Source organism: Desmodus rotundus, chromosome 4 (assembly GCF_022682495.2).
Source record: "Desmodus rotundus isolate HL8 chromosome 4, HLdesRot8A.1, whole genome shotgun sequence".
NCBI classification, from domain to species: Eukaryota; Metazoa; Chordata; class Mammalia; order Chiroptera; family Phyllostomidae; genus Desmodus; species Desmodus rotundus.
This window is the reverse complement of record NC_071390.1, coordinates 178063833-178087457: the sequence shown is the minus strand read 5'-3', so window position 1 is coordinate 178087457 and position 23625 is coordinate 178063833. Positions and strand designations below refer to the sequence as shown.

Below are 23625 nucleotides of genomic sequence, written 5' to 3'. Positions count from 1 at the left end.
ATCTGCCATCTCCATACTTTACCCTACACATTCCCATGCCAACACTCTCTTCTATAAATACCGTTTTTAGTTGTTCAGTTCGAAAATGCCATTTCTGATCAAATTCTTCCCAATTTCCAGTTCTGGTTGTCTGCTCCTGCTGCGGCCAGAGCCAGTGGCCCCGCTTGGCCCTCCCACAGGCTGTGGCCCCACCCACTGGGGTCAGGAGGCCTTCGGGTCTCCCTGCCTTCCAGACCTGGGATCCCAAACTGCAGGCGGCCTTTGTCTGCCCTGAGGCTCCGGATGCTGCTGCCCAGGCAGCAAAGCCTCACGGTTAGAACATCAGCGGCTCTGGAGGTACAGTCTCTCCCAATGAGCAGGTTGGGTTTCAGGCCTGAGTCTGCTGGCCTGATGTATCTGCCATTCATTCATTCACTGATTCATTCATTCATTCATTCCAAGGCAGGCTCCGGGTGCAGACTGCCTGAGGTCACCTGGTCCCGCCAATTTCTCACTGAGTAATCCTGGTGAGTCTCCCAGCCTGAGGCTCCTGACAGACTCACTTCCTGGGTGCGAGGTGCGGCACCCCGAACACACTCTGCCCGCAGGCTGTTATCATTAATTTATTCATTCATTCACTCGTGCTCATTGATCAGCAGCCCCTGGAGGCCTCCGTGCCTTCCAGGCCCCCCTGCTCTGGCAGAGCCCAGCCAGCACAGCATGGTCCCCACTTGGAAGTCTCAGGAGGACGGCAGCCGCACCAAAACGTCAACCTGGGCACCTCTGCAGTGGGGTGACCAGTGAGGCTGCAGTCTGCGGGGGAGGTAGGGGCTGGCCGGGAAGTGTCCCCATGGAGGCGGCACCTATGTTTGCCTTTTGTGCAGAACCCGTTCCCAAGACCCTCAGGTGGGCGGGTTGCTGTGTTTCATGCTGAGTCTGGAAGGAGGGGTGGGAGGCGGGAGACTGCCCCATGGACAAGAACGGCGTCCCTGGAAGGGGGAACAGCGTGTGGCCAGGTACAGAGCAAAGGAACAGCATGGCCAGAGGGCGCACTGCAGGCTCCTTCTGGGTGTGACGGAAGCTCGGGTCCTCTGCATGAGTGTTTGTGTGGGACTGAGTGTGCATATATAAGGGTATGTTTGTGCAAGAGTAAGTATGCATGTGATGGAGTGTTTGAGAGTGTGTGTGAGTGTTTGGACGGGGCTGGGGAGGAGCGGCAGATGAGGGGCTGCAAGGGCAAGCAGGTAACCATCCTTGGCAGACGATGCCACGTGCTGGCCCCGTGTCCCCCAGGCCATCTGCACACAGCCCTGGGAAGGCTAAGAGGCAGCAAGGGGGGGAAGGAACCAGGCAGTTTGCGCCCCACACACAGGACCGCAGCAGGGTCCCAGGGTCCCGATGGACTGGCCAGAACGTGGCAGGAGAGGGCGCAGAGACGCTGGCGCACTGCTCTGCCATCGCCAGCGTGGGCGTTCAGCCACGGGCACCGAATGTGACCTCCAGTGGGTGCATTAATGAAAACAGCCATGACACACACACATACACACCACACAATCATACCACACTCACACCCAACACACACAAGACACCCCACGCTCACATCCAACACAAAAACACACCACACGCTCACACACACAGCTGACATTGGCCCGGCAAAGCCCTCCAACTCCCACAGGGGGATGAAGGGGAAGGGCGGTGACTGAGCAGCCACTCTGTGCCTGGCCTGCCCGGGGCACCCGGTCTCCACACCCCGTTTGCTTCTCCCACTGTCTGAAGGGTACAAGAGGGGGCAGGGAACCAGAGGCAGCCCTGAGGTGAGGGAGCAGGTCCTCTGGGTGGGTCCCTAAGGAGAGTGGTCTAGGCAGGTGGACAGAGGACCAGACAGCCATGAAGTGGCGGGTGCCCAGGCCCGGAACACAGAGGCAGAGGGTTCTGTGACCCCTGGGCCTGCACCTCTGCAGCCTGGCCGGGAGGGAGGTGGGGGCAAGGGTGGGCTCAGAGGACCGCAGGGCCAGACCTCCAAGGACACGGTGCCAGCCTAGCCGGGCAGGGACGCAGGGTCTGCTTGTTGGGAGAGCCATGAAGAAACCCGTGTCACCAGGCTGTGCTGCCCCAGCAGCGAGTCCAGGGCACAGACGGGCCGGGGGAGGACGCGAACTCAGGAAGGGGCCCATGTGTCCCAACCACTGTCTGCGAAAGGGGGTCTTGAAACCTTGGATTCTGGTAGAAACCAATCTGGGGAAACATTTTTGCATCAAATGGAGTAACAGAGTCTTTAAAATAATCTGACATAAAACACCACTCTGAGAAGTCGGGGACCCCGCCACACCTACCCGCCTGGGGGCCTCAACAGGTCTTTTCTGCTCTTTTGCACTTGTGGTGTGAGTGTGCACGCACGTGAGTGTGTCTCCGGGTGGAGGCTTGCTGGGTCTGAGGGCTGTGATGGGTCCCCATGGTGCCAGCTTCTGTGCCCTTGTGCTGAATCTCAGTGAAACGTGAACCTCGCTGCTCGGGAAGCCAGCGACAGGGGCCCTCTGGGAAAGCAAGGCCGGGGCCCTGCCGAGGGCTGCGGGCCATCACACGGGGCCCCACTCACGTTGGGCACGAAGCTGGGTGTCAGTGCCTTCTCCAACACGGCGTCCCAGTTCACGTCGGCCAGGTAGGGTGCGCTCTGGACGTCACTGAGGCTGGACAGGCGGCTCTCGGGGTCCTTGGTCAGCAGCTGGGGGCACAGGGCGACCATGCTTGCCTGAGCCGAGTGCCACCAAGCTTAGCAGGGCTCTGAGGGCGGCGGCGTGGGAACCTGAGGGGCCTCTGCTTTTTACACTCCAGCCGTGCCATGCCCTGCCCGCTCTTCTCTTTATAGCAGGGAGGGACCAAGAGGTCAGGCTGCTTCCACAAGGTCACCCAGACAGGGACTCTTTGGGCAGGGACTCATTTGCCCTTGGGGACTATGGCTCTGTGACACGCTGGCCCTCAATGGTGTCTGCAGAGGCTTCTAATTAAAAATGAAAAGAACCAGCCACCTCATCTTAGGACTTTCGGCTTGAAAATGGGGCATACAAAGTGTCACCAAATTCACCCTGGCTGGTATGAGGTGACCTCTGTGGCGGATGCCCTGATTTCGTTGGTAGCCAAGGGGACACTTTTCAGCTTCTTCTCAAACAGATTTCTCCTAATAAGTGCGACACAGTATAAAGACAGCCGTAGACTGCGGCCTCACACCCCAACAGGCCTCTGCCTGTCCACACTCTGCCTCATCGAGTGCAAAGGACGCCAGGGCTACAACTGTAAGGACAGGCGTCCTCGCCCTGGGACAGCCACCGCACTGCCCGTGGCCTCGTGGGAGCCGCTGGGTGCTATGTGCTGGTCCGGGAGCAGGGCGGTTACCCCTCCGTGTCCAGGTCACGACCAGGATGAGACTCATGGGGGATGGGAAGGGCTGCCGACAGGAGGGGGCGGCAGAGCCCCCTGGTAGTTGGTCTGTCCTGCAGCGAGCGGGCTCAAGTCACCGCCCAGTGAGAGACGCCCCGCGGGGCTATGTCTGCTGACCTGGCAGCCTCTCCTTAGGGGCTGCCCCCACGTGAGCGGAGCAGATTTAGAGAGACCCCACTGCACTGCCCCACTGGGGCTCAGAGGTTAGGGCAGCCGCTGACTCGCTGCGGGGGGCGGGGAGGGCCCTGGCGGGTGTGGAGGGCTCCCCGTGATTCGGTGATTGGTCAGGCTAAGGACTCTGACTTCTAAGGACTAGACGGTGAATCTGCTCTAAAGCAAGTCAACCCCTTAGTCACTCAGTGTGTCCCTTACAGCGGGGTGGGGGTGGGGCTGGGCGCGGAGTGCGGACAGCTTGGCCAAGACCCCAACTCCGCCCCTAACACCCCTGGCACAGATGGAGCCCTTCACTTTCCGAAGCCTCAGTCTCCTCAGCTCTACTGTGGGGATCACACCCCACCTCGGTGTAAATCCACTGGGTGTGTGGGGGTCGCATGAGCAGGGCCACCACGGCCCCCTGACCAATGCTGGCCCACACCCTCCAGTGCTGGCACCGTCACTCAGCTCTGTGGGGGGTTCCAAGTGACCGGAGCTGAACGCCAGCCTCAAAAGGAGGGCACTGTGACCCCCTACCCTCGGGCGGGCCTCACAGCCACCTGGAGAGCTTAGGAAAATACAGATGCCCGGGCCCACCCCAGGTTCCTGATTCAGAGGGTCGGAGGTGGGGCGTGCATGGAGGGGGAGCAGAGGGGCTGCCTCTCCAGAAGCGCAGGTCCGTGGACCGCACTCCGAGAACAGCTTCTGTGCTAATAATAGCAGCAGTTCTTGCAAAAAGTCAGGAGACACCCAATTCCCTAAAGCTCGGTGCATTGAAAGGCCGATTGTAGCAAACATTTACAGAGCCACCTGCGTTACGTATTTCTACGTATCAGGAGCTTGTGGCGGTGTGAAAGAGCCCACGGCTTTGCTGCCAGAGCCGGGACTCCAATGCCCAGCGGCTTGGTGGCCCTGAAGGCGAATTAGAGCCCCGGCTGTATTTCCTGGTCCCCAGCTGGCCAGCTCCCTCCAGGATGCCCTGTGGCAGCACCTTACCTGCTTCAGCAGGGCGACCATGCCCGTGCCCCACGTGGAGGAGTAGTGCACGCGCTCCACCTTGAACACGTGCAGGACCTCGTCGACGGGCGTGGCCGAGTGGATCTCGTAGGGCCTCTGCGGAGGGAGGACAATGGGCAGAGTCAGGGCCGGTGCCACTGATGGGGACAGGAGGCCGCAAGGGCAGACCACGGCTGGCACTGTGCGGCCACCGGGGACGGCTTCCTCTTTCCCTCAGGTAGTTCTGGGTGTTCCCATTTCACAGCAGAGCAGGTGGCCTGGACCCATGGGCCACCAGTGACCCGGCCCGTGGGGCAGTGCGGGCACTGGCTGGCAGGTGCTCTGTTAAGGCCGTGGGAGGTTAAGTGACTCGAGCAGGTCACACAGCCGATAAGTGGCAGAGGCAGGATCCACACCCAACGGCCTAACTCCAGAGCCCCCCCCCCCCCCCCCCGCCCCGCTCCTGGCTCAGGAGGGCACTGGGGGTACTGGGGTAGGGTCTGGAGGGGCCGGCTCTCGTTACTGGATGCCCAGCCACACCTCAGTCACAGCCCACACTTCCCAGACTGGCTGGCCCCACATGGGTCAGTGGTTACTTTATCATAATTCTTCTAGCTCCAACAAAGCGGGGGATTATTCCTTGTCACACAGCTCCCTTTGCCATCTTTGGCTATTTCATTGGAATGAAATAACGGGAAAACACGTGCTGAATGCCCCAGGACACTGAGCTGGGGACTCGGGGAGACGGGAACAGACAGAAAGGTGGCACACCCGTGGATTACACCCCGTGGAACACGAGGAAGGTGCACTGTGCTGTGGGCACCTCGAGACCGGCACTCAGGACTACCAGGCCAAGTGGCTTCCTGTGTTTTGAGCTGACAGATCAGCCGCTGACCTTGGCACGTGACCTTTGCCTCCAGACATCCCAGGGGCTGGACCAGAAGCTTGCTAATGCTCAGGGACCTCAGAGCTGACACCCAGGGCTCACCCCTCACACAGGGCTCCTTTCCGCCACCCTGCACTGTCCCAGCAGAATGCCATGTCAACTCCACGCCAGCCCGGTGCGGCCTGAGCGCCTCCCGCCTCCGCGGCCCCCTCGCAGACGCACGTCTCACCCAGCCCCGCAGCAGCTCGTAGGCCGTGACGCCCAGGGACCACCAGTCCACGGGGTGCGAGTACCCGGGGCCTCCGTCCACGCACACCTGGAACACCTCTGGGGCTGCCAAAGACAGGACAGAGAGAACGTCACCGTGTGTCTCGGTTCACACTCTCCGCCCCTTAGGGAGGGGACGTGGGGGCGGAACCGCGAGGCCAGTACCCCATATGCTACGCCACGGGTTTCCTGCCCCCCGTAAGTGAGGAGTTGGCTCCAGAAAAGCTGCAGGAGTCATGGGAAACACCGGTGTGACCACCTGGGCAGAAGGACTGTGGGTGCCTCGCATGTGCGGTGGGGGCTGACTACTCTGCAGAGTCAGGGGCAGCCCCTGGAGCCGGCGCATTTGGTGGAGTGTGAACCCTACCAGCACGGGAAATGGGCGGGCAAGGTCTCAGCTGAGAGGCAGAAGCCACACCCAAGGGGCTGAGAACTTCGGTGAAGGTCACTCTGCTTCTGACAGCAACACCAGGCCAGGCGGCCTGGCCACCAGGGCTGTTTAGAGCCCTTGGCGCCTGCTGCCATCTCAGAACAAGTTTATTTCAGCAGACGTGGGGCCTGTCCCGAAAGCCTGGGGTCGGTAATGCCAGGGACTGAAGGCAGGCTGGGGGAGCCGGGCGCTGGGGGAGGGGGCGATGACAATGGTCTGGAACTAGCTAGGGGTAGCGGCCGCACGACATCGTCAATGCGCTCAGTGGCACGGAAATGCCACTTTAACGCGGTTCCTTCTGTTATGTGAATTTCACCTCTGTTAGAAAGAAGCGAAGGATGGAGGTGCAGAGTGGGGGATTCATCTTGTCGCCTCACCCCACCTCACTGGGCCAGGAGTGCACCCTGAGCTCTAATTGCTCAGTTTGGCCTCCGGGAAAATGTAGTGAAATGTGTATAATTTCCAGGGAATTCGTTTGTAGCTATGATTTTGTTTCACAGTTGTCGGAGCAGCCGGAGTCTCCCCTGGGGAACCACACACGCTGTGATCAGAGGTGCCCGGACTCTGGGGTCAGACCGGTGTTCAGACGGCGTAGCGATGGGAAGGCGCTGGGGTGGCCTCTGGACACGGATCCCACCCGCGGCCCAGCTCTTTGCCTCAGTTTTGGAAGTGGGACACAGCCATTTGTTCAGAGTGGTTGGGAGGGTTCAGAAAGACAACGCCCAGGCCTGCCGGGCTCACTCATGCTGAGGGCTGCAGGAATCTCAGGCAGGATCTTTATTAGCAGAGCTCTGATTCACACGCCCCTTCCTGGCATGCTTAGCCTCCCCACTGTCCCCCTGTTGCCCAGAAGCCTGGGACCCTCCTAAACTTCATCCCCTGCAGCCTCATGATCTAAGTCTCCAGACCCTGAGTTTTGCATTTTCAGCATCTCTTTGTCTCTCCCTCTTATCCGTCCTAGATCCGCCTGACTTTAATGCTGTGGGCCCCACCTGTTCATCTGGCATCCGGGGAGCAACTTGAGGCTTCCTAGGACCCGCTGGCCCTGAGCTGTGCTGTTGTTCGTCATCCCACCGGGCCCACCCTGAGCCCCCTTCCCCGCCTCACCATCTGCACATGCATCCTCCTCTGGGCTGAGGGTTCCCAAGAGAAGCAGTCACATGGGTCCCTGTGGACGTCCCCAGGGCCCCACAGCAGCTGGGCCGCCCACGTGCTCAGACTGAGCGGGAGGCAGGGATGTGCCCGTGAGTAGGGGAGCGGCTGTGTGCCAAGGTGTTCCCTGAAAACCCTTGTCATGCCCGCCAGCCCCGAGCCCACCCGGTGCTCAGGGTAGAAACAGCAGCTGACGGATTCTCTCCCGGCTGTCACAAGCAGTCAAGTGACAGATGTCTGCAGCCTGTAAAAGGTGACATTCTCTCTTCCCCTTCACACTTGGGGCTGATGATAGAATGTAACATTTATGTCATAATCCATATGCCACAAAAATGACTGCTCTGGTGGCCCGGAATCACAGCGCCATATGGACTTAGAGCTGAAGCGCGGCTACAACACTACACCCGTCACTCCACGTGCGGGTGACTGAGCTGGCGCACCACAGGGAACCAGGTGCGACCGCGGGGTGCCAGGTGCGACCGCGGGGTGCCAGGTGCGACCGCAGGGCGCCAGGTGCTAGTGAAGGGTTTACCACGCTCACGGCCTCTCCACGCCCTCCCAGCCACCCAGCCAGCCAAGCGCTCTGATGATGTCCACTTTTCAGACGAGGTAGTAGAGGCACAAAGGGGTGTAGCAGGCTGAACTGCGTCCCCCCAAAATGTGTCCAGGTGCTAACCTCCAGCACCCGTGAATAGGGCTCATCTGGAAATAGGGTCTTTGCAGATATGATGGGGGTGAAGGTCTCAAGATAAAACGTAGGGGTGAATGTCTTTGTAGGAGGAAAAAGAGGGAGACCGAGGCACAGAGAAGGCCAGGGGAGGGGGCAGAGACAAGCAATGTGACCACAGGCCCGGGGACTCCTGCAGCCACCTGGAGCTGTCAGAGGCGGGAAGGACCCTCCCCTGTGGCCTCTGGAGGAAGTGCAGCCCCAGAGCGTGAGAAGGTGACTCCTACTGCTTCCAGCCACCACGCCTGTGGGTTTGCTGTGCAGCGTGGGACATGGATGAGGGGCAGGGACGGTGCCCCAGGTCATCCGGCCAGTATGGCAGAGCGGGGCAGTTTCTCCCTGGTTTCTGACTCCAGAGTCCTCTCTCCGACGCTGCAGTGACTGCCAGGAGTGATGGGGGAGACCTGGGATCGGTTGGGTTCTGGCACACCCTTATACTTTCCTGCCCTCCCAGGGCCTGGGGCTCAGCCAAGTACACAGCAGGCACTTAATAAATGCACAATTGGCTCTTTCACCACTGAGGCCCCAGAGCCTGTCCAGCCCACGGCCTCCGGGTCAGTGTGGCGGCAGCAAAGGGTCCTGTGGACATCACCCTCTGGGACTGCAGCCCCAGGCTGATGGAGGAAGAACAATGCAGACTGTCCCCACAAAGGGCGCGGGGGAGGGACCAGAGAAGCAACCCCCTACCCCTGGGGAAGGGCAGACAAGCCACCTGGGCTCAGACAACTGGGGGCTTCCCTGCTGCTGGGAGAGGGCAGGACCGATGAGAAGGACCCGCCCCCGAGCCCCTGGGCACTGAGCCTCCTGAAGATAGAGGACAGGGCTCCCCTTTCCCCCTCAGCCCCGAACAGACCTGCAGGTGTCAGGTGATGGGAAACGGAGGTCTGCTGCTCAGGGACCGAAGGGCCAGGGAGTGACCCTCTGAGCGCAGGCCCATGGGAAGGCCTAGAGCTGGAGGTGGCACCCCCCTCTCAGCCCTACCCCAGAAGAGGCATGTTGAGAGTGACCAGGCAGCAAGAACCCCGAAGGGGCTCAGACCCCGCTGAGAGGGGCTGGGTTCTCCCCCCACCCCCTCAACACAAAGCGAAGGGACAGTCCTTTCAACAGATGGTGCTGGAACAACAGGGGGGCCAGGGGCCCCCAGAGGAAGCCAGATTTACACCTCGCGCCATATTCAATGATGACCCCAGAATGAATGTGGCTCCCAGGGTAAAACCCCAAAGCATCGAACCTCGACCCGAAAAACAGGCGAAAAGCCCTCGTGACCTCGTGCGAGGAAGAGTTTTAGAAGTGACAGCAGATGTAAGATCAATAAAGGAAGAATTGGACCTTATCAACATTGAAGGTTCCTGCTTTTCCGACTCCATAGATGCCAGAAAGACAAACTAGTGGCTGGTTGAAAACGCACAAACAACACACACCTGAGAAAGGACTTACAGCCGGTGTGGGTGAAGACTCTCAAAGAGCTTGGTCAGGAAAGAGCAAGCGATCCAGTAAATCCTGGGCAAGTGACCGAAAGGGTGCTTCACAACAAAGGCACAGGGACGGCAAAGAGCAAATGAAAGTCTGCTCAGCAGCATCAGTCATTAGGGAATGGCAAACCAAACCTGCTGCCTACATCTCAGAACGCTCGCAGAAACAGCAGCAAGCACAGGGCCGGTCCACACTGGGCGGAGGCGGAGCTCGGGGTGGGTGTGGGGGTGGGGGAAGTGGACCGCCCTCTCCGGAACACGGAACACGTGTTGGCAGTTTCTCAGGAAGTTAAATGTAGACTTTCCATATAGCCCAGGAATTCCCCTGCTACGTAATTACTCTAGAGAACTGAGAACGTGTGTTCTTAAAAAAACCTGTGTGCAAATGTTTGTAGTGGCTTTATTCAAAATCATGAGTCACAGCTCAGTGACTGTTTCGGCTGTGACTGACAGACCAGCTGTGTGTGTTCGCCCAATGGGGCTCTGCTTGGCCATAAAAGGGAACAAGGGACCGAGACACACGATGACATGTGTAGATCTCGCTGTAAACCACATCGTTCTAGGTGAGAAAAGCCAGATTCAAATGCTAGAGACAATATGGCTCCATTTATGGGACCTTCTGAAACAGTCACAACAGTAGGGGTAGGAAACTGATCACTGGCTGCTGGGGGTGGGGATGAGGGAATTCTGGAGGTGATGGAATGTTCTATATCATTGCTGTGGTGCTGGTTATATGACTGTAGGTGTTTGTGCAAACTCATAAAATTATATGCTAAAAGCATACATTTTACTGCAGGAAATTTGTTCCTCAAAAATAAACACTTCAAACTATATGTTTATCAGTTTGATGGTTTTTAAAGTGATTGTCTTCCTTACGAACAGCCAAACCAGTGAGGACAGAAACATTGTCTATTGGTTCACAGATGCATCTTTGGCCCCTAGAACACTGCCTGGCACATAAAAGGTGGTCAGTAAATCTCTGTTGGATGGATGGATGGATGGGCCAATGGATGGATGGGTGGACGGATAGATGGGTGGGTGGGTGAATGGATAGATGGACATGTGGGTGGATGGATAGATAGGTGGATGGATAAATGGATGGATGGATGGATGGATAAGTGGATGGATGGATGGATGGATGGATGGATAAGTGGATGGATGGATGGATGGATGGATGGATGGATAGGTGGATGGGTGGGTGGATGGGTAGATGGATGGATGAGTAGATGGATGGTGGATGGATAGGTGGGTGGATGGATAGGTGGGTGGATGGATGGATGGATGGATGGATGGATGGATGGATAGGTAGATGGGTGGATGGATGGATGGATGGATGGATGGATGGAAGGATGAGTGGGTGGATGGAAGGATGAGTGGGTGGATGGGTGGATGGGTGGATGGATAGGTGGATGGATGGATGGATAGGTGGATGGATGGATGGGTGAATAGATGGGTGGGTGGGTGGGTGGATGGATGGATGGATGGATGGGTTGATGACAGGTTCTCAGGAAAGTCATTGAGGACTGGAGCCTCGCTGGCCTGGTTGGGAATGCTGGCTCCATCACTTTCTCTGGGCCGCAGGGCTGCAAACTCAACCAGCCCCCACCATTCCAACAGGAGAGTATGAGCAACGCCATGGTGGCTCCACAACCACCCTTGTTTGCTCTCTGTGGGTCCTTGGGGAAAGGAACCAGCATTTGATGAGCACCGATGAGGCACGAGCCCCATGCTCCTCCTGAGCACCCACCATTCCCCAGGGCACCCAGTTCCAGTATGAATTGGGGTTTGTTTAGGGTCTGTCTCCCTCACAGACTGGGAGCTCCGTAAGGCAAGGGTGTGTCGGATCTGGCTCTGCTTCCCAGGGCTGAGCCTAGTGACAGCGGCAAGGGTGTCTCAGCCACCAGAGTGTGCGTGCGCTATTGGTCAGGCGTCATGCTCTGTGCCTTCCACAGCCATTCCTTGAATCCTCACAGACGGCCCACTGAGGCCGGCCGCCTCTGTCACCGCTAATCCCACTTCTCAGGTGAGGACCTTCAGGTTGGAAAGCCACCCTGCTGGGACCTTCACCATGCTGAGCTCTTTTTATGTGTCAGGTCAGGTGATGAGATTCACCCGAGTTCGCCTAGCCGCTAAGGGGTAGACCGGTAAAACCCACGTCACCCAGCCCTGCCCTGGCAAGCCTGGCTACCCATCTGCATCCCCAAGGTCACACATGAGGCGGACCCCATGGGTTTGATCTTGACTGTGGTCAGCACTGAACTTCCCGTGGCCTCCCGAGGCTCTTAGCAGGCGCTCAAGACCCTCGCACTTCGGCCTGTCTCACCTCTCCCTCCCCACCACCTCTTGCTCTCTAAGCTATAAAATAACTGAACCGCCAGGCTCCCCCAGCACACCACGCTGTTTGCATCCTCTGCCCTGGCTGTTCCCTCTGCTGGAAGTGGCCTCTCCTTATCTGTACCCAACAAGCAAACTCTGAGTTTCCCCGAGAAAGGGAATCCGTCCTGACCGTGGCCTGTTGACACCTGCCCCTACACATGGGTCTGCCCCACCAGACAGCGAGCCTGAGGCCGGGGCACACCACCCCTCTGAGCCTGGTGCCTACAAGACTCCAAAACTGTCTGCGGAGGGAAGGCTCGGTTCTTCGCTCCATCTCAGGCGCATACCCGCGGAAGCCCCCCGCAGTTGTGGGGCCAGTGCTGACCTCTCATCGGGCACATTTCAGAGAGATGTTTTTCTTCTGATTGCGAATTCCATCTGCTCTTCTAATGAATGAGAACTCACTTCTGTGCAAATGTTTCTTCCAGGATCACCCTTCATGAGCCACCTTTGGGAGCTCACTCATCAGCCTGTTCCCTGAACCCGTGTTTGGAACAATCGGGAACTTTTATTGGGCCTTTAAACTGAACAGCTCGAGTGAGCGAAACCAACAAACCTGCCAGGTGACGTTGTCAGGAAACGACAGCCCTGGGACATGCAGGACCTGGTGGATTTGACTTCACTGAGGGAGCCCGCCGGCACCCCAATCTCTCCCCTGGGCACCTCCCTGCCTGGTACTGCCACTCCGACCGGGCCTGCAAACACATCCATTCGGAGACTCAGTTTTGCCCTCTGGATCCCATAAGCCCCACCTGTGCCTTCGTTCATTCATTCAGGACTGAAGCTTCTCTACTTAGAAGGGCGCCAGCAGCCCTGAGCCCTCCATGCAGCTGGGACAAGACTCCTTTCTCTTGTCCAAGGGACATGGCTCTGTGACACAGGGGGAACCCGGTGTCCCTAGGCGGTGTGTCAGAGCAGCAAAAGCATGTGCTACCGACCCAGACAGACGTGGCTTCAAACTCTGCCCCCTTCATTGGCCAGCATCTCTCTCTCTGGCCTTCAGCTTCCTCATCAGTGAAATGCAGACACGTAGGACCCTCCGGTGGAGCTGCTTCTGGGGTTAAATGCGACAACAGACATGCTGTAGGGTCACAATATGTGCTGGTTTTATGCTGCCTCTTGCAGGTGGGGTCCCTGTGGAGAGTGGCCAGCCAAGCCACCATGGGTCCTCTACCCCAGAGGCTGCGACCAGGACATGGCTGCCTGAGACGTCGGGGGGCAGGGCCAATGTGGCCTGAGCAGAGTTGCTGCCTCGGTGCCAGGAAAGTCCACTGTGTGCGCTGGCAGAGCAGGCCAGAGGGTCAGGGCTGGTGCCACCTGGTCTTGAACTTCTCCTGGAGGCCAGGACCCGCATTCCTGGAGATCAATTTGCTTGCGGAGCCAGCCCAAAGAACTCAGAACTCACGTTCGGGGTGGCGGGGGCCCAAGGGGAGCTCCTCTTTACATCATCGCTCTCTCCTCAGCCACCTCTGCAGAGATATCTCCTCCAGCCTCTCCCTGCCCCTCCAGCAGGATGTCCCCTGGGACTCAGAATCGGGGCTCCTCCTCCTGCGCCCTCCCAGAGTGATTGGGTCACACTGCCTCAGCTCTCTGCACCTCAGCGCTGGAAACTGCCCCCAATCCACAGATCTCGGCCATGCCCCCGTCCAGAGGCCTGGAGGGCCAGACTGTTGTGGGGTTCCTGCAGACACCAAAGATTCCAGCTCATCCCTGCCCCACCCCAGACAGAGGACACTGCCGTAACCTGCCCCGCTGCATGCCCCAGACGCCTGGGGGGCAGCTTGGACACCTCCACCACCCCACCCTCCTGCCCTTTTCATCTCTCTTGAATCTGAAGTCTGTGACCTGCCTAGACAGACTTGCCCCAGCTCTGGATCCTTCTGGAATGGGACTTCAGAAAGACCTCCAGCAGTGAAAGCCTTACTGGGGTCCCAAGGGGACTATGTGGAGGGAGAGGACCCCCTCACGGGTGCACCTCTGGTGTTCGCACTGACCTGGGTCTGCCTGTCACCACCGATGTCGCCCTGTGCAAGTCCCCCAACTTCTCCCAGCTTTGAGCCCACCTACGTTTGTGAGCGTGATGGAGGGAAAGCACTTAATGCAATGCCTGGCACAGTAATTGCTAAAAAGTCACATTTTTACCATTAGTTGTTGCCAAACTTCATGTGTTGGATGTATTTAGCAAGTTCGAGAAGAACGACTCTGCGGCGGATTCGGGGGAGGTGACGACACAGTGTTCAAATCTCCGCCCACCCACGTAGAAAACTGGCAGAGCAGATGCGCAGCTAGCTGTGCATCCCGGGCACCATTCACTGGTGAGGACTATGTTGTCCTCACAAACCCCAAAATGTAAGTGGGTAGGAATGAACCAGCAACAGTGACAAGCCTGGTGACTCCTGTGCAAAAGGAAGCAGGGAGAAGCGAGGCAGCGTGGGGTGAACCAGAGAACAGAGAATCCAAATGCTCCTGGCCACGGGGAAGCACAGCTGGCCGACAGACGAGAGGACCTTGGCCAGCCCAACATCAGGGGTGGGAAGGGGCCCTTGGCACGTTCTGCACAGGTGGAGCGGCTGGGACCCCAAATCTCGCTAATCAGTGCAGCAGAGCTCCCTGCCAGGACGGAGCCCAAGGAGACGCTGTCGGGGGTGGAATCGTAACTGAGCCGACAGGGGACGTACAGACCCAGGAAGGGCAGGTCCAGGTCTGGTGCGCAAGTGGGACCAGCCAGGGAGCCCCGGCTCGAACACTGGGTTTGGGTTTTGACCTCACGAACACAACAGAAGAGGTCAGTCTGTTGAGTTAGAAAAGCTACCCTAAACTGCCCCGTCTTCTAAAAGTTCAGGAAAAATAATCTCACATGAAAAATAGCAACAGAGAGGTATCCACGTCAAAATCCATGCAACTTTATTACGAGACCGAGGAGAACAAAGAGCAGAATAGCACGTTATAATGGAAACACACCAGAAGGATGCACAAAAAAAAAAAAAAAAAAAAAAAAAAAAGAGAGACCCCAAAACCGTAACCAAGTGTTTCAAAGAGTTCGGTGACAGTGTGGCGGACTGGCTCATTACTGGTTCCCCATGGAATCAATGGTAGCCCATCTGGTAGCCAGGCCTGTGCAGTCAGTCCTTCCCACAGGCTCCCTGGTCTTGGTCACATGATGTGCTTTGGCCAATGGACATCAGGAAATGTGAGACAAGCAGAGACTTTATAAGCATGTGGGAAATGGGCTCCCTTCTTGAGACTATTGTCGCCATGTAGCAAGCACACTCTAATCCCCTTGATGATGGACGACCACACAGAGAGAGGCCCATTCATCCCAGCTGAGTCCTCACTGAGCCCCACCCCCACTGACCCACTGGCTGAACCTGGGAGCCCAGCCCAAAACAGAACCAGCAGAAGAACCATCCAACCAAAGGGCAGAATTGTGAGAAGTAACACATTGTTATTGTTCTAAGCTACTAAGTTTGTTTTTTTTTAAAGATTTTATTTATTCATTTTTGGAGAGAGGGAAAGGTGTGGGGGAGCAGAGAGGGAGAGGTGGGGGTGAGGAGAGAGGGAGAGAAACATCAGTGTGAGAGAGAAACATTGGTTGGTTTCCTGTCTTATGTGCTCCAATTGGGGGCTGAACCCACAACGAAGTCACGCGCCCTGATTGGGAATTGAACTGGTGACCCTTTGCTTCGTGGGATGACGCCTAACCAACTGAGCCACATTGGTCAGGGCCTGAGCTACTAAGTTTTGACATGGCTTGTTACTGAGCAATCAGGAATTAATATAGACATCAAGAACTAAGAACTAAGGAAGACATTAATAAAATTATACAAGACATAAAAGAACAACATATATTAGAATTTAAAAACTCAGAAATCAGGCAAGAGAACTCGGGAAAAAATTAGAAATAAAGGGAAATTATTTCAGTAATAATTCCTTCACTAGAAAGCACACAAAGTAAATAAAGAAAACAGATGATGCTTTAAAAGAAAGAAAAATGAGGAAAAGTTAAACAAATGAAGAAGAGCTAAGAAAGATTTGAAAATGATCGATAATGAAGGTTGGCAAAGAAGACCCAACACGCGGATAATAGGCGTCCTTAAAGAAAACGAAAGGAGAGGAGAACCAAGATGGCGGCGTAGGTAGACACACTGCGCCTCCTCGCACAACCAGAACTGACAGAGAATCGAATGGCAAGGGGGTCCGACACCAAGGAAATAAAAAATAAACATTCATCTAGGCCGGCAGGAGGGGCGGAGACGGGCACCGGGGTGGAGAGGACTCGCGTGGCTGTGGCAGGACCGAGACTGGCGGAGTGTGGGACGACAGGGGCAGGCAGTCTGAGCACTAGCAGACCCTGCGGCCACACATTCACGCAGATAAACCAAGAGGGCCGGACTCGGAGTGGCGGAGAGCGGGGCAGGCAGAGTGCGGGTAGCACACTGCAGCCCCACATTCGAACATAGATAAACCGGACGAACGGCGGGGAGTGAAGTAGACCGCGCAACCCAGGGCTACAGCTCTGGGAAATAAAGCCTCAAACCTTTGATTGAAAACGCCCATGGGGGTTGGGGCAGCAGCAGGAGAGACTCCCAGCCTCACGGGAGAGGTCGTTGGAGAGACCCACAGGGGCCTAGAGTGTGCACAGGCCCACCCACTCGGGAACCAGCACCAGAGGAGCTCAGTTTGATTGTGGGTATCGGAGTGAAAGATTGAAATCCGGAGGAGAGTGAGGCTGGCGCCATTGCTCCCTCTGGGCCCCTCCCCCACGTACAGCGTCACAGCACAGTGACCAGCGTTACCCCGCCCCGGTGAACACCTAAGGCTCCGCCCCTTAAAGTAACAGACAAGCCAAGACAAAAAAAGAAAAAAAAAAATGGCCCAAATGACAGAACACTTCAAAGCTCCAGAAAAAATACAACTAAGCGAGGAAGAGATAGCCAACCTATCGGATGCACAGTTCAAAGCACTGGTTATCAATATGCTCACAGAATTGGTTGAATCTGTTCAAAAAGTAGATGAAAAAATGAAGCCTATGCTAAGAGAAACAAAGGAAAATGTACAGGGAACCAATAGTGATGCGAAGGAAACTGGGACTCAAATCAATGGTGTGGACCAGAAGGAAGAAAGGAACATCCAACCAGAAAAGAATGAAGAAACAAGAATTTGGAAAAATGAGGAGAGGCTTAGGAACCTCCAGGACATCTTGAAACGTTCCAACATCGGAATTATAGGGGTGCCAGGAGAAGAGGAAGAACAAAAAATTGAAAACTTATTTGAACAAATAATGAAGGAGAACTTCCCTAATCTGGCAAAGGAAACAGACTTCCAGGAAGTCCAGGAAGCTCAGAGAGTCCCAAAGAAGCCAGACCCAAGGAGGAACACACCAAGGCACATCATAATTACATTACCCAAGATTAAATGCAAGGACCTACATCCAAGATTACTGTATCCAGCAAAGCTATCATTTAGAATGGAAGGGAAGATAAAGTGCTTCTCAGATAAGGTCAAGTTAAAGAAGTTCATCATCACCAAGCCCTTATTATATGAAATGTTAAAAGGAGTTACCTAAGAAAAAGAAGATCAAAAATAGGAACAGTAAAAATGACAGCAAACTCACAGTTACTAACGACCACACCTAAAACCAAAACAAAAGAAAACTAAGCAAACAACTAGAACAGAAACAGAACCACAGAAATGGAGATCACATGGAGGGTTGTCAATAGGGGAGTGGGAGGGGGAGAGGGGGGAAAGGTACAGAGAATAAGTAGCATAAATGGTAGGTAGAAAATAGACAGGGGGAGGGTAAGAATAGTGTAGGAAATGTAGAAGCCAAGAACTTATATACATGACCCATGGACATGAACTATAGGGGGGGAATGTGGGAGGGAGGGGGTGGGCAGGATGGAGTGGAGTTGGGGGGGGGAATGGGACAACTGTAATAGCATAATCAATAAGTATATTTAAAAAAAAAAAAGAAAACGAAAGGAGACAGAATGTTGACCAAAAATACTACTTCCATCAAAAGTCAAGAAGAAAAGCCGACCCCAAGCCACACGTTGCATACCTAAGCCTGGAGACCCAAGAGACCGAAACCAGAGTTACATTCTGGCAACACCTAAGCCTGGAGACCCAAGAGACCGAAACCAGAGTTACATTCTGGCAACACCCGGAAGGGCTTGTTTGTTTGACTGCTTGTTTTCCCTGAGCTTGCGTGGGAGTTCTCAGAAGACGGAGGGGAAGGTGTTTCTGGCAGGAAGACAGCTTGGGGAGAGCCCAAAGGTGCCAGACAGCACAGCACATACTGGGGCCGACGGGGGTGGGGGGTGGGTAAAACAGGGGATGCACACTGAGGCTGCAGCCCCCCGGGCAGCTCACACCCGAAAGGTGCCGGGAACACTCACCCATGTAGGGCTTGGTGCCGGCCATGGAAGAAGCCTTTTCTGCCCCTTTCACGAGCGTGGCGATGTTGAAGTCCGTGATGTGGACGTGTCCTGGGACAGAGAAAGAGAGACCCGGTTAGCAGGAGCAGCAGGCGGTGGGGCCCTTCCCGTGTGACTGAAGGCTGTGGTCTGCGAGGTGCCGGGCGGGGAGAAACCACGAGAACAGCTACTTACATTTGCATTTTGTCTGATACTTTGAAAACATCTTTTTTTCTTTTTCTTTTTTGCAGCATTATTCACCGTAACCAAGATATGGAAACGGCCTAACGACCTAAGTGTTTGCTGACAAGTGGGTGAAGAATGTGGTGTGTCTACTGCGAAGCATTATTCAGCCGTGAGAAAGGACATCTCCCTTTGGTGACACCATGGGCGGACCTCGAGGACATTGTGCTAAGTGAAGTCAGACAGAAAGATAAGTGCATACTGCAGGAGAGCACCTACATGTGGAGTCTAAAAAAAATCAAACTCACAGAAACAGGGAGTAGAAAGAGCTTGCCAGGCACTAGGGGTGGGGAAAGGGGGGAGGTCGGTAAAGGGCCCGAACTCTGAGCTGCAAGATGAACAAGGCCCGAGGATCAGATGGAAGACGCGGAGACCACGGTTGGTAACTCTGCTGCACGACTGAAATTTGCTAAGAGTAGAACGTAAATGCTTACGCCTGTGTCTATTTCGTGCGCAAACTATGCAGGACAATTTTCTGGTGGTTCATGCATAGTCCCCATAGATAAACAAGTCCATTATGCAGAGGCCACGGTAAAAGCAGTTGAGGGTTAAAAGTGTAGAGGCACTGACCCAGAGAGGGCAAGCTCCTGGTAAATGGAAGAGACAGGTCCCCCCAGACTCCGGGTCAGGGGAACTGTGAGTGACCATGGCTGGGGCAGTGCACAGAGAGGACTCTCACGCCCGGGGGCCACTCTTGTCCCCTGTCTCTCTGCAGTGGTCACTGGGGGCCTCAGGACTGTACCTGACCAATTTAGCGGGGAGGGGGCTGGGGGTTGAGACCCTCTTCCAGCCAGCCCAATGGGATGTGAATAAGCTGGGTGCTCCCACAGGTAGGTGTTCAAGACCCATGAGGGAAGGGGAAGGGAGGGAAGGGGGCTGGAGACAAGATAGGGGGGAAGGGGGGAAGGGAAGGACCGGGAGGGTGGCTCCTGAAGGCGCGGTACTGGCTCTCTAGGGAATTGGGAGCATAAACACCCGGCTCGGAGACCCTTGAACACCGGATGTAAATGCTCACATTTTTTCTTACTTATCATTACAAGCCGTGAACATGGCTGGTTGGACCGTCACATCCGAGACACATTTGGGGTGGTGGGACTTCCGCACATAGGTGAGTGGCATGCACAAAACTGGCTTTGGGGGGACTTGGAGGGCACCTCTAAGTGATGAGTCCTGTTGAGGGGCCCCTGAGACAGGCGTGTCTGATGCCATCAGCCATGGTGGACAGAAAAAGCACCAGCCCGTCCACAGCCAAATCCCAGGTGTCGGCTCAGCTTCCAGCACTGATGTGTGGGGGGCCACGCTGCCCGGCACTGTGTCCGGGGTCCTGGGTGTGATGCAGCCACAAGGTGCTCAGGGATGACCGGCAGGCCCCTCCAGGTGCGTGGACTGTACTGGGAACCCTTTCTAGACAATGCCCCATGTCCCACCCAGGTAGGGTCCCTGGAGTGTCTCCAGCCTGCAACAGCCCCCAGGGCTGGGATGAGCGGCCCTGCCGTCGGTTCATCTGCCCACAGTCCTGCCTGCAGCGAGGCCGTGTGGGGTTGGGCTTGGGGGCACACTCTCTAAGCCAGACAACCTTGGTTGCAGTCTCAGGTTTGTTGTGACGAGCTGTGTGACCCGGTGGGGGCCAGTGAAAACTGGAGAGATGATTTTCCGGGGGGGGGTCAGGAAATGAAGAGCTGTCTTTGCTTCAGGAGCTAAAGTGATATTCTGTGTCTTTGTCCAGTGTGACAGGACCCCTGGAACTGGAGCAGCCTCGTGCTGCCATGAAGCAAGGCAGCCTGGAGATGAAGCCTGTCCACAGAGAAGCTACAGCTGCAAGGATAGCAAGAAACGGGGCCAGAGCCTGATCAAGCCCTACCTGAAGCTTTCACCACTGGTCTTCGGTTCTACCAGCTGAAAAACACCTTTTATTGCTTAGGACAGCTCGAGTAGGGCCTTTGTTCCTTGTCATACACTGCAGGTGTCCCCATTGAGACAGCCACTCACTAGGAGATTTGGACAGGTTACTTCACTCTGCCATCCTCTGATTCCTGGTTGGGGGAGTGGAGCTAATATTAATAAGCAGCTTGCAGGGTAGTTTTAAGCATTAAACAGGGTGGTGAGGGATGGAGAACAGGACATTTGAGCAAAGACAGGAAGAAGAGAGGCAGCAAGCCACTGAGCCACTGGGGATGAGGGTGGCAGCCATAAAGGACCTGCAAGGGACCAGCTGGGAAGGACCAGCTGTGCAGGGCCCTCAGGGCGGAGGAGAGTGCCACTGACTCCCAGGAAGAGTGGGGGTGACATGACCCGGCTCACTCTGGGACGTCACGCCGGCTGCTCGGACTGGAGGCCAGGGCCAGGCCTGAGCAGGGGGCTGATACCGGGGGAGAGGAGTGTGCCCCCATCAGGTGAAGCCTCTGTGACTTAGGGCTGCATGACTGGTCCCGCGTGGGTGTCAAATGTCACACTGGCCCTCAAGTACTCTTGTTAAGAGGGTACGATGCCCTCATTTTACAGAAGAGTAGCCCGAACATCCAGAGACCAGTGACCTGTTCAAGGTCATGCTGCTGACATGTGGAGAAGCCACACCTTGTCTCCAGGTCCCCCTCCCTGGGGCAGGGTGTTCCTTCCCTCTGCCACACTCTGTCCCCTTGAGGGGACAGCCCAGCCCTGCCTTGCTTCCTCCTGGCCCTGGGGGCCCGGGCACTGGGGAGTCTCTGAAGCAGACTGTGGGTGCACAGCAGGTGTGACAGATGGCAGAACTCTACTCCTCTTCTCCTCCGCACCCTGAGGAGCTGTAACTTCCCTGAGCGTTTCCTGTAATGGCTGAGTAACACGTGGGGAAGTGGGAAACCAGTGCCGTACTACGTCTCCCAGGAGCTCCTTCTGGGAGGGCAGAGACTGACTACAAAATGTGCCGATATGAGCCAGATTTTAGGCTATTCGCTTCGCAAAAATTGAAAACATTCACAACTCAGAGAGAGAAGGAGCCCAGGGTACTGTGTGAGACCCATCCAGACATGTTTTAATGAGCATCACTCATCAATAATGACACCCCCAGCCCTGCTGATGCACCCCGCACCCCGCACGCTTCTCTCCTTTCTCTGGACGCGTGGAAAGCTGTCTCACATCCAAACCTTTGACAGCATTGGGAATGCTTTCCCTCTCCCTCTGCCTGGCGGCCTCCCATTCGTTCTTCTAAACCTGGCCTAAGAGTTATGTTACCCATACATGCACATCAGCCTTTGCTTACATACGTCCGTTAACAGGAAACTCACTACTACAGACAGCGGTCTCTATGACTGTGTCTCCGTCAGCTTGGGCTACGAGAACAGGGTATCACAGGCTGGGTGGCTGAAACATCCCATGTTTATTCTTCATGGTCCTGGGGCTGGAAGTCTGCGATCGGGGCACCAGCCTGGCGGGGAGCTGGAACAGGAGCAGGGACGAGGGAGGCTGCTGTCCGCACTACCCTCTGCCCTGCCTCCCTCTCATCACACTTGAGGGGGTCAAGTCTGTGAATGTCTGCCCCCACCTTGGCCGGTCTACAGGGTCTACAACAGGCCTAAGCCAGAGCTCAGGGTGGTGCTGATGTAAAGAAAGATCTGGAAGCCCAAGAGAAATGAAATCAGGGATATGGGCCCAGCCGCCCCAGCTCCCCAGCACTCACTGTTCATAGTGACCGTGTTTGCGGGACAGATGTTGTGAGATGTAACTCAGGCTGCCCGTCTGCCGCTCGGGACCATATGTGGGCACTCCCCCTGCCCCCACTTATCTTCACGGGGTTCACAGAGAACTTAACGCAGGGCGGCAGCAAAAGGAACGAGAAATTGCATCGAGTCCCCCAGCACAAGCTTGTCCAGGCTCCGTCGGCTGGCAGTAGCGGGGGCGGCCTGTTCTGAAGCCTGCCCCTGCCTGGTAAGGGGCCGAACGACCCTGCTTTCCCTCCGCTCCCTTTGACTTCACTTCCTCCCATGTCTTGGCTAATGGGTAGGAAAGCAGGGCCTTCCACCTCCTCAACGTGCTCCCGGCTCCCCTGTGCAGAAGGGAGCAGTGGAAAACACCCTGGTAGGAGAAGCCAGTGCCCCTGGGACTCCCTGAGCAACTTTGCTGAGATCTCGGCACTCCGCCCCCTGTCCCCTCGACCCGTTCCAACACCATCGGTATTGTGTGCCTGCTCAGCACTTACACCCCATGTGACTCAATGTCACATGGAAACCACCTTGTCCAAGGCTTTGGAGAGAGCTCATCAGTTCTCCTTTCTCTGCATCCCTGGCTCGTGATGGTAAGCCACTAGACTTTTGGGTTACTTACTGCAGCACAGCCGGGGCCACCTGACCCATGCACTTCCCTTCCACTCTGTGCTGGGCATGAAGTTCTATGCCAGCGTGTCAATCACAATGAGTATCATTTGCAGAGAAGTTCCGTAGGCGTGGTCCCCTCTCTGCGAGCGCCCTGCGAGGCTCCGTGCTACAGACTATCTTCTGGCACGCCCCACCCTTGTCCAGTCCGTCCTTTCCTGCCACCTGGGCCACAGGGGCCAGGAGGAGCGGAACCACATTTCCTGGCTCTCGGGCGGCTGGGGTGCTGGAAGATTCAGGCTCTGCTGATGAGATGCCCTCGGCAGGTTTGGGAGGTGGAAAGAACACAGAGGCTGTTTCTGGGGACGCAGCCAGGGATGAGCAGGTTCAATGGGCGGGGGGCTTTGCTGGGGCAGGACTTCTGTTACCGTTGTCTTGCCTCCTCCCTCACGATGGAAGGGGCTGAGGAAGCAACTATTTCATCCAGCGTCCCATAGCCAGTCCATAGCTAGGACTCAGTACCCAGCGTCTTACTTCACTAAGCCACTGAGTGTTCTCTTGGGAACACTCAAGCCCAGATGAGAAAGACGTGCTGACCAAGGACAAGTAGCCGCCCAGGGATGGGGCTGCCTCCGCCCCCGGAAACGGGATGGCAAGACCACTGCTTTCCCCGCGGGGTCCCCATCGCCTTCACCGACTCATGCCAGACTGTGGGGCTCCTCTCCACACAAATGTGCTTCGTGAGGCCAGGGGCCGGGCCATCCATGGCTCCAGCATCAAACACCATTCTGGGGACAGGGAGCCTTG

The 23625-nt window shown here is 56.2% G+C and overlaps 1 protein-coding gene across 3 annotated transcripts in view; it reads right to left on the bottom strand.

Moving 5' to 3' along the window:
• The window catches only part of STK32B (serine/threonine kinase 32B), a 161979-nt gene that overhangs the window by 5966 nt on the left and 132388 nt on the right, over positions 1 to 23625 (bottom strand). For all 3 annotated transcript variants that reach the window (XM_045183054.2, XM_053923389.2, XM_024573815.3), the window contains 4 exons: positions 18272 to 18361; positions 5679 to 5782; positions 4564 to 4680; positions 2576 to 2701 (listed from right to left, as the gene is read on the bottom strand). In XM_045183054.2, the coding sequence (XP_045038989.2) occupies positions 2576 to 2701; positions 4564 to 4680; positions 5679 to 5782; positions 18272 to 18361 (437 nt within the window). The remainder of the gene's footprint in view (positions 1 to 2575; positions 2702 to 4563; positions 4681 to 5678; positions 5783 to 18271; positions 18362 to 23625) is intronic.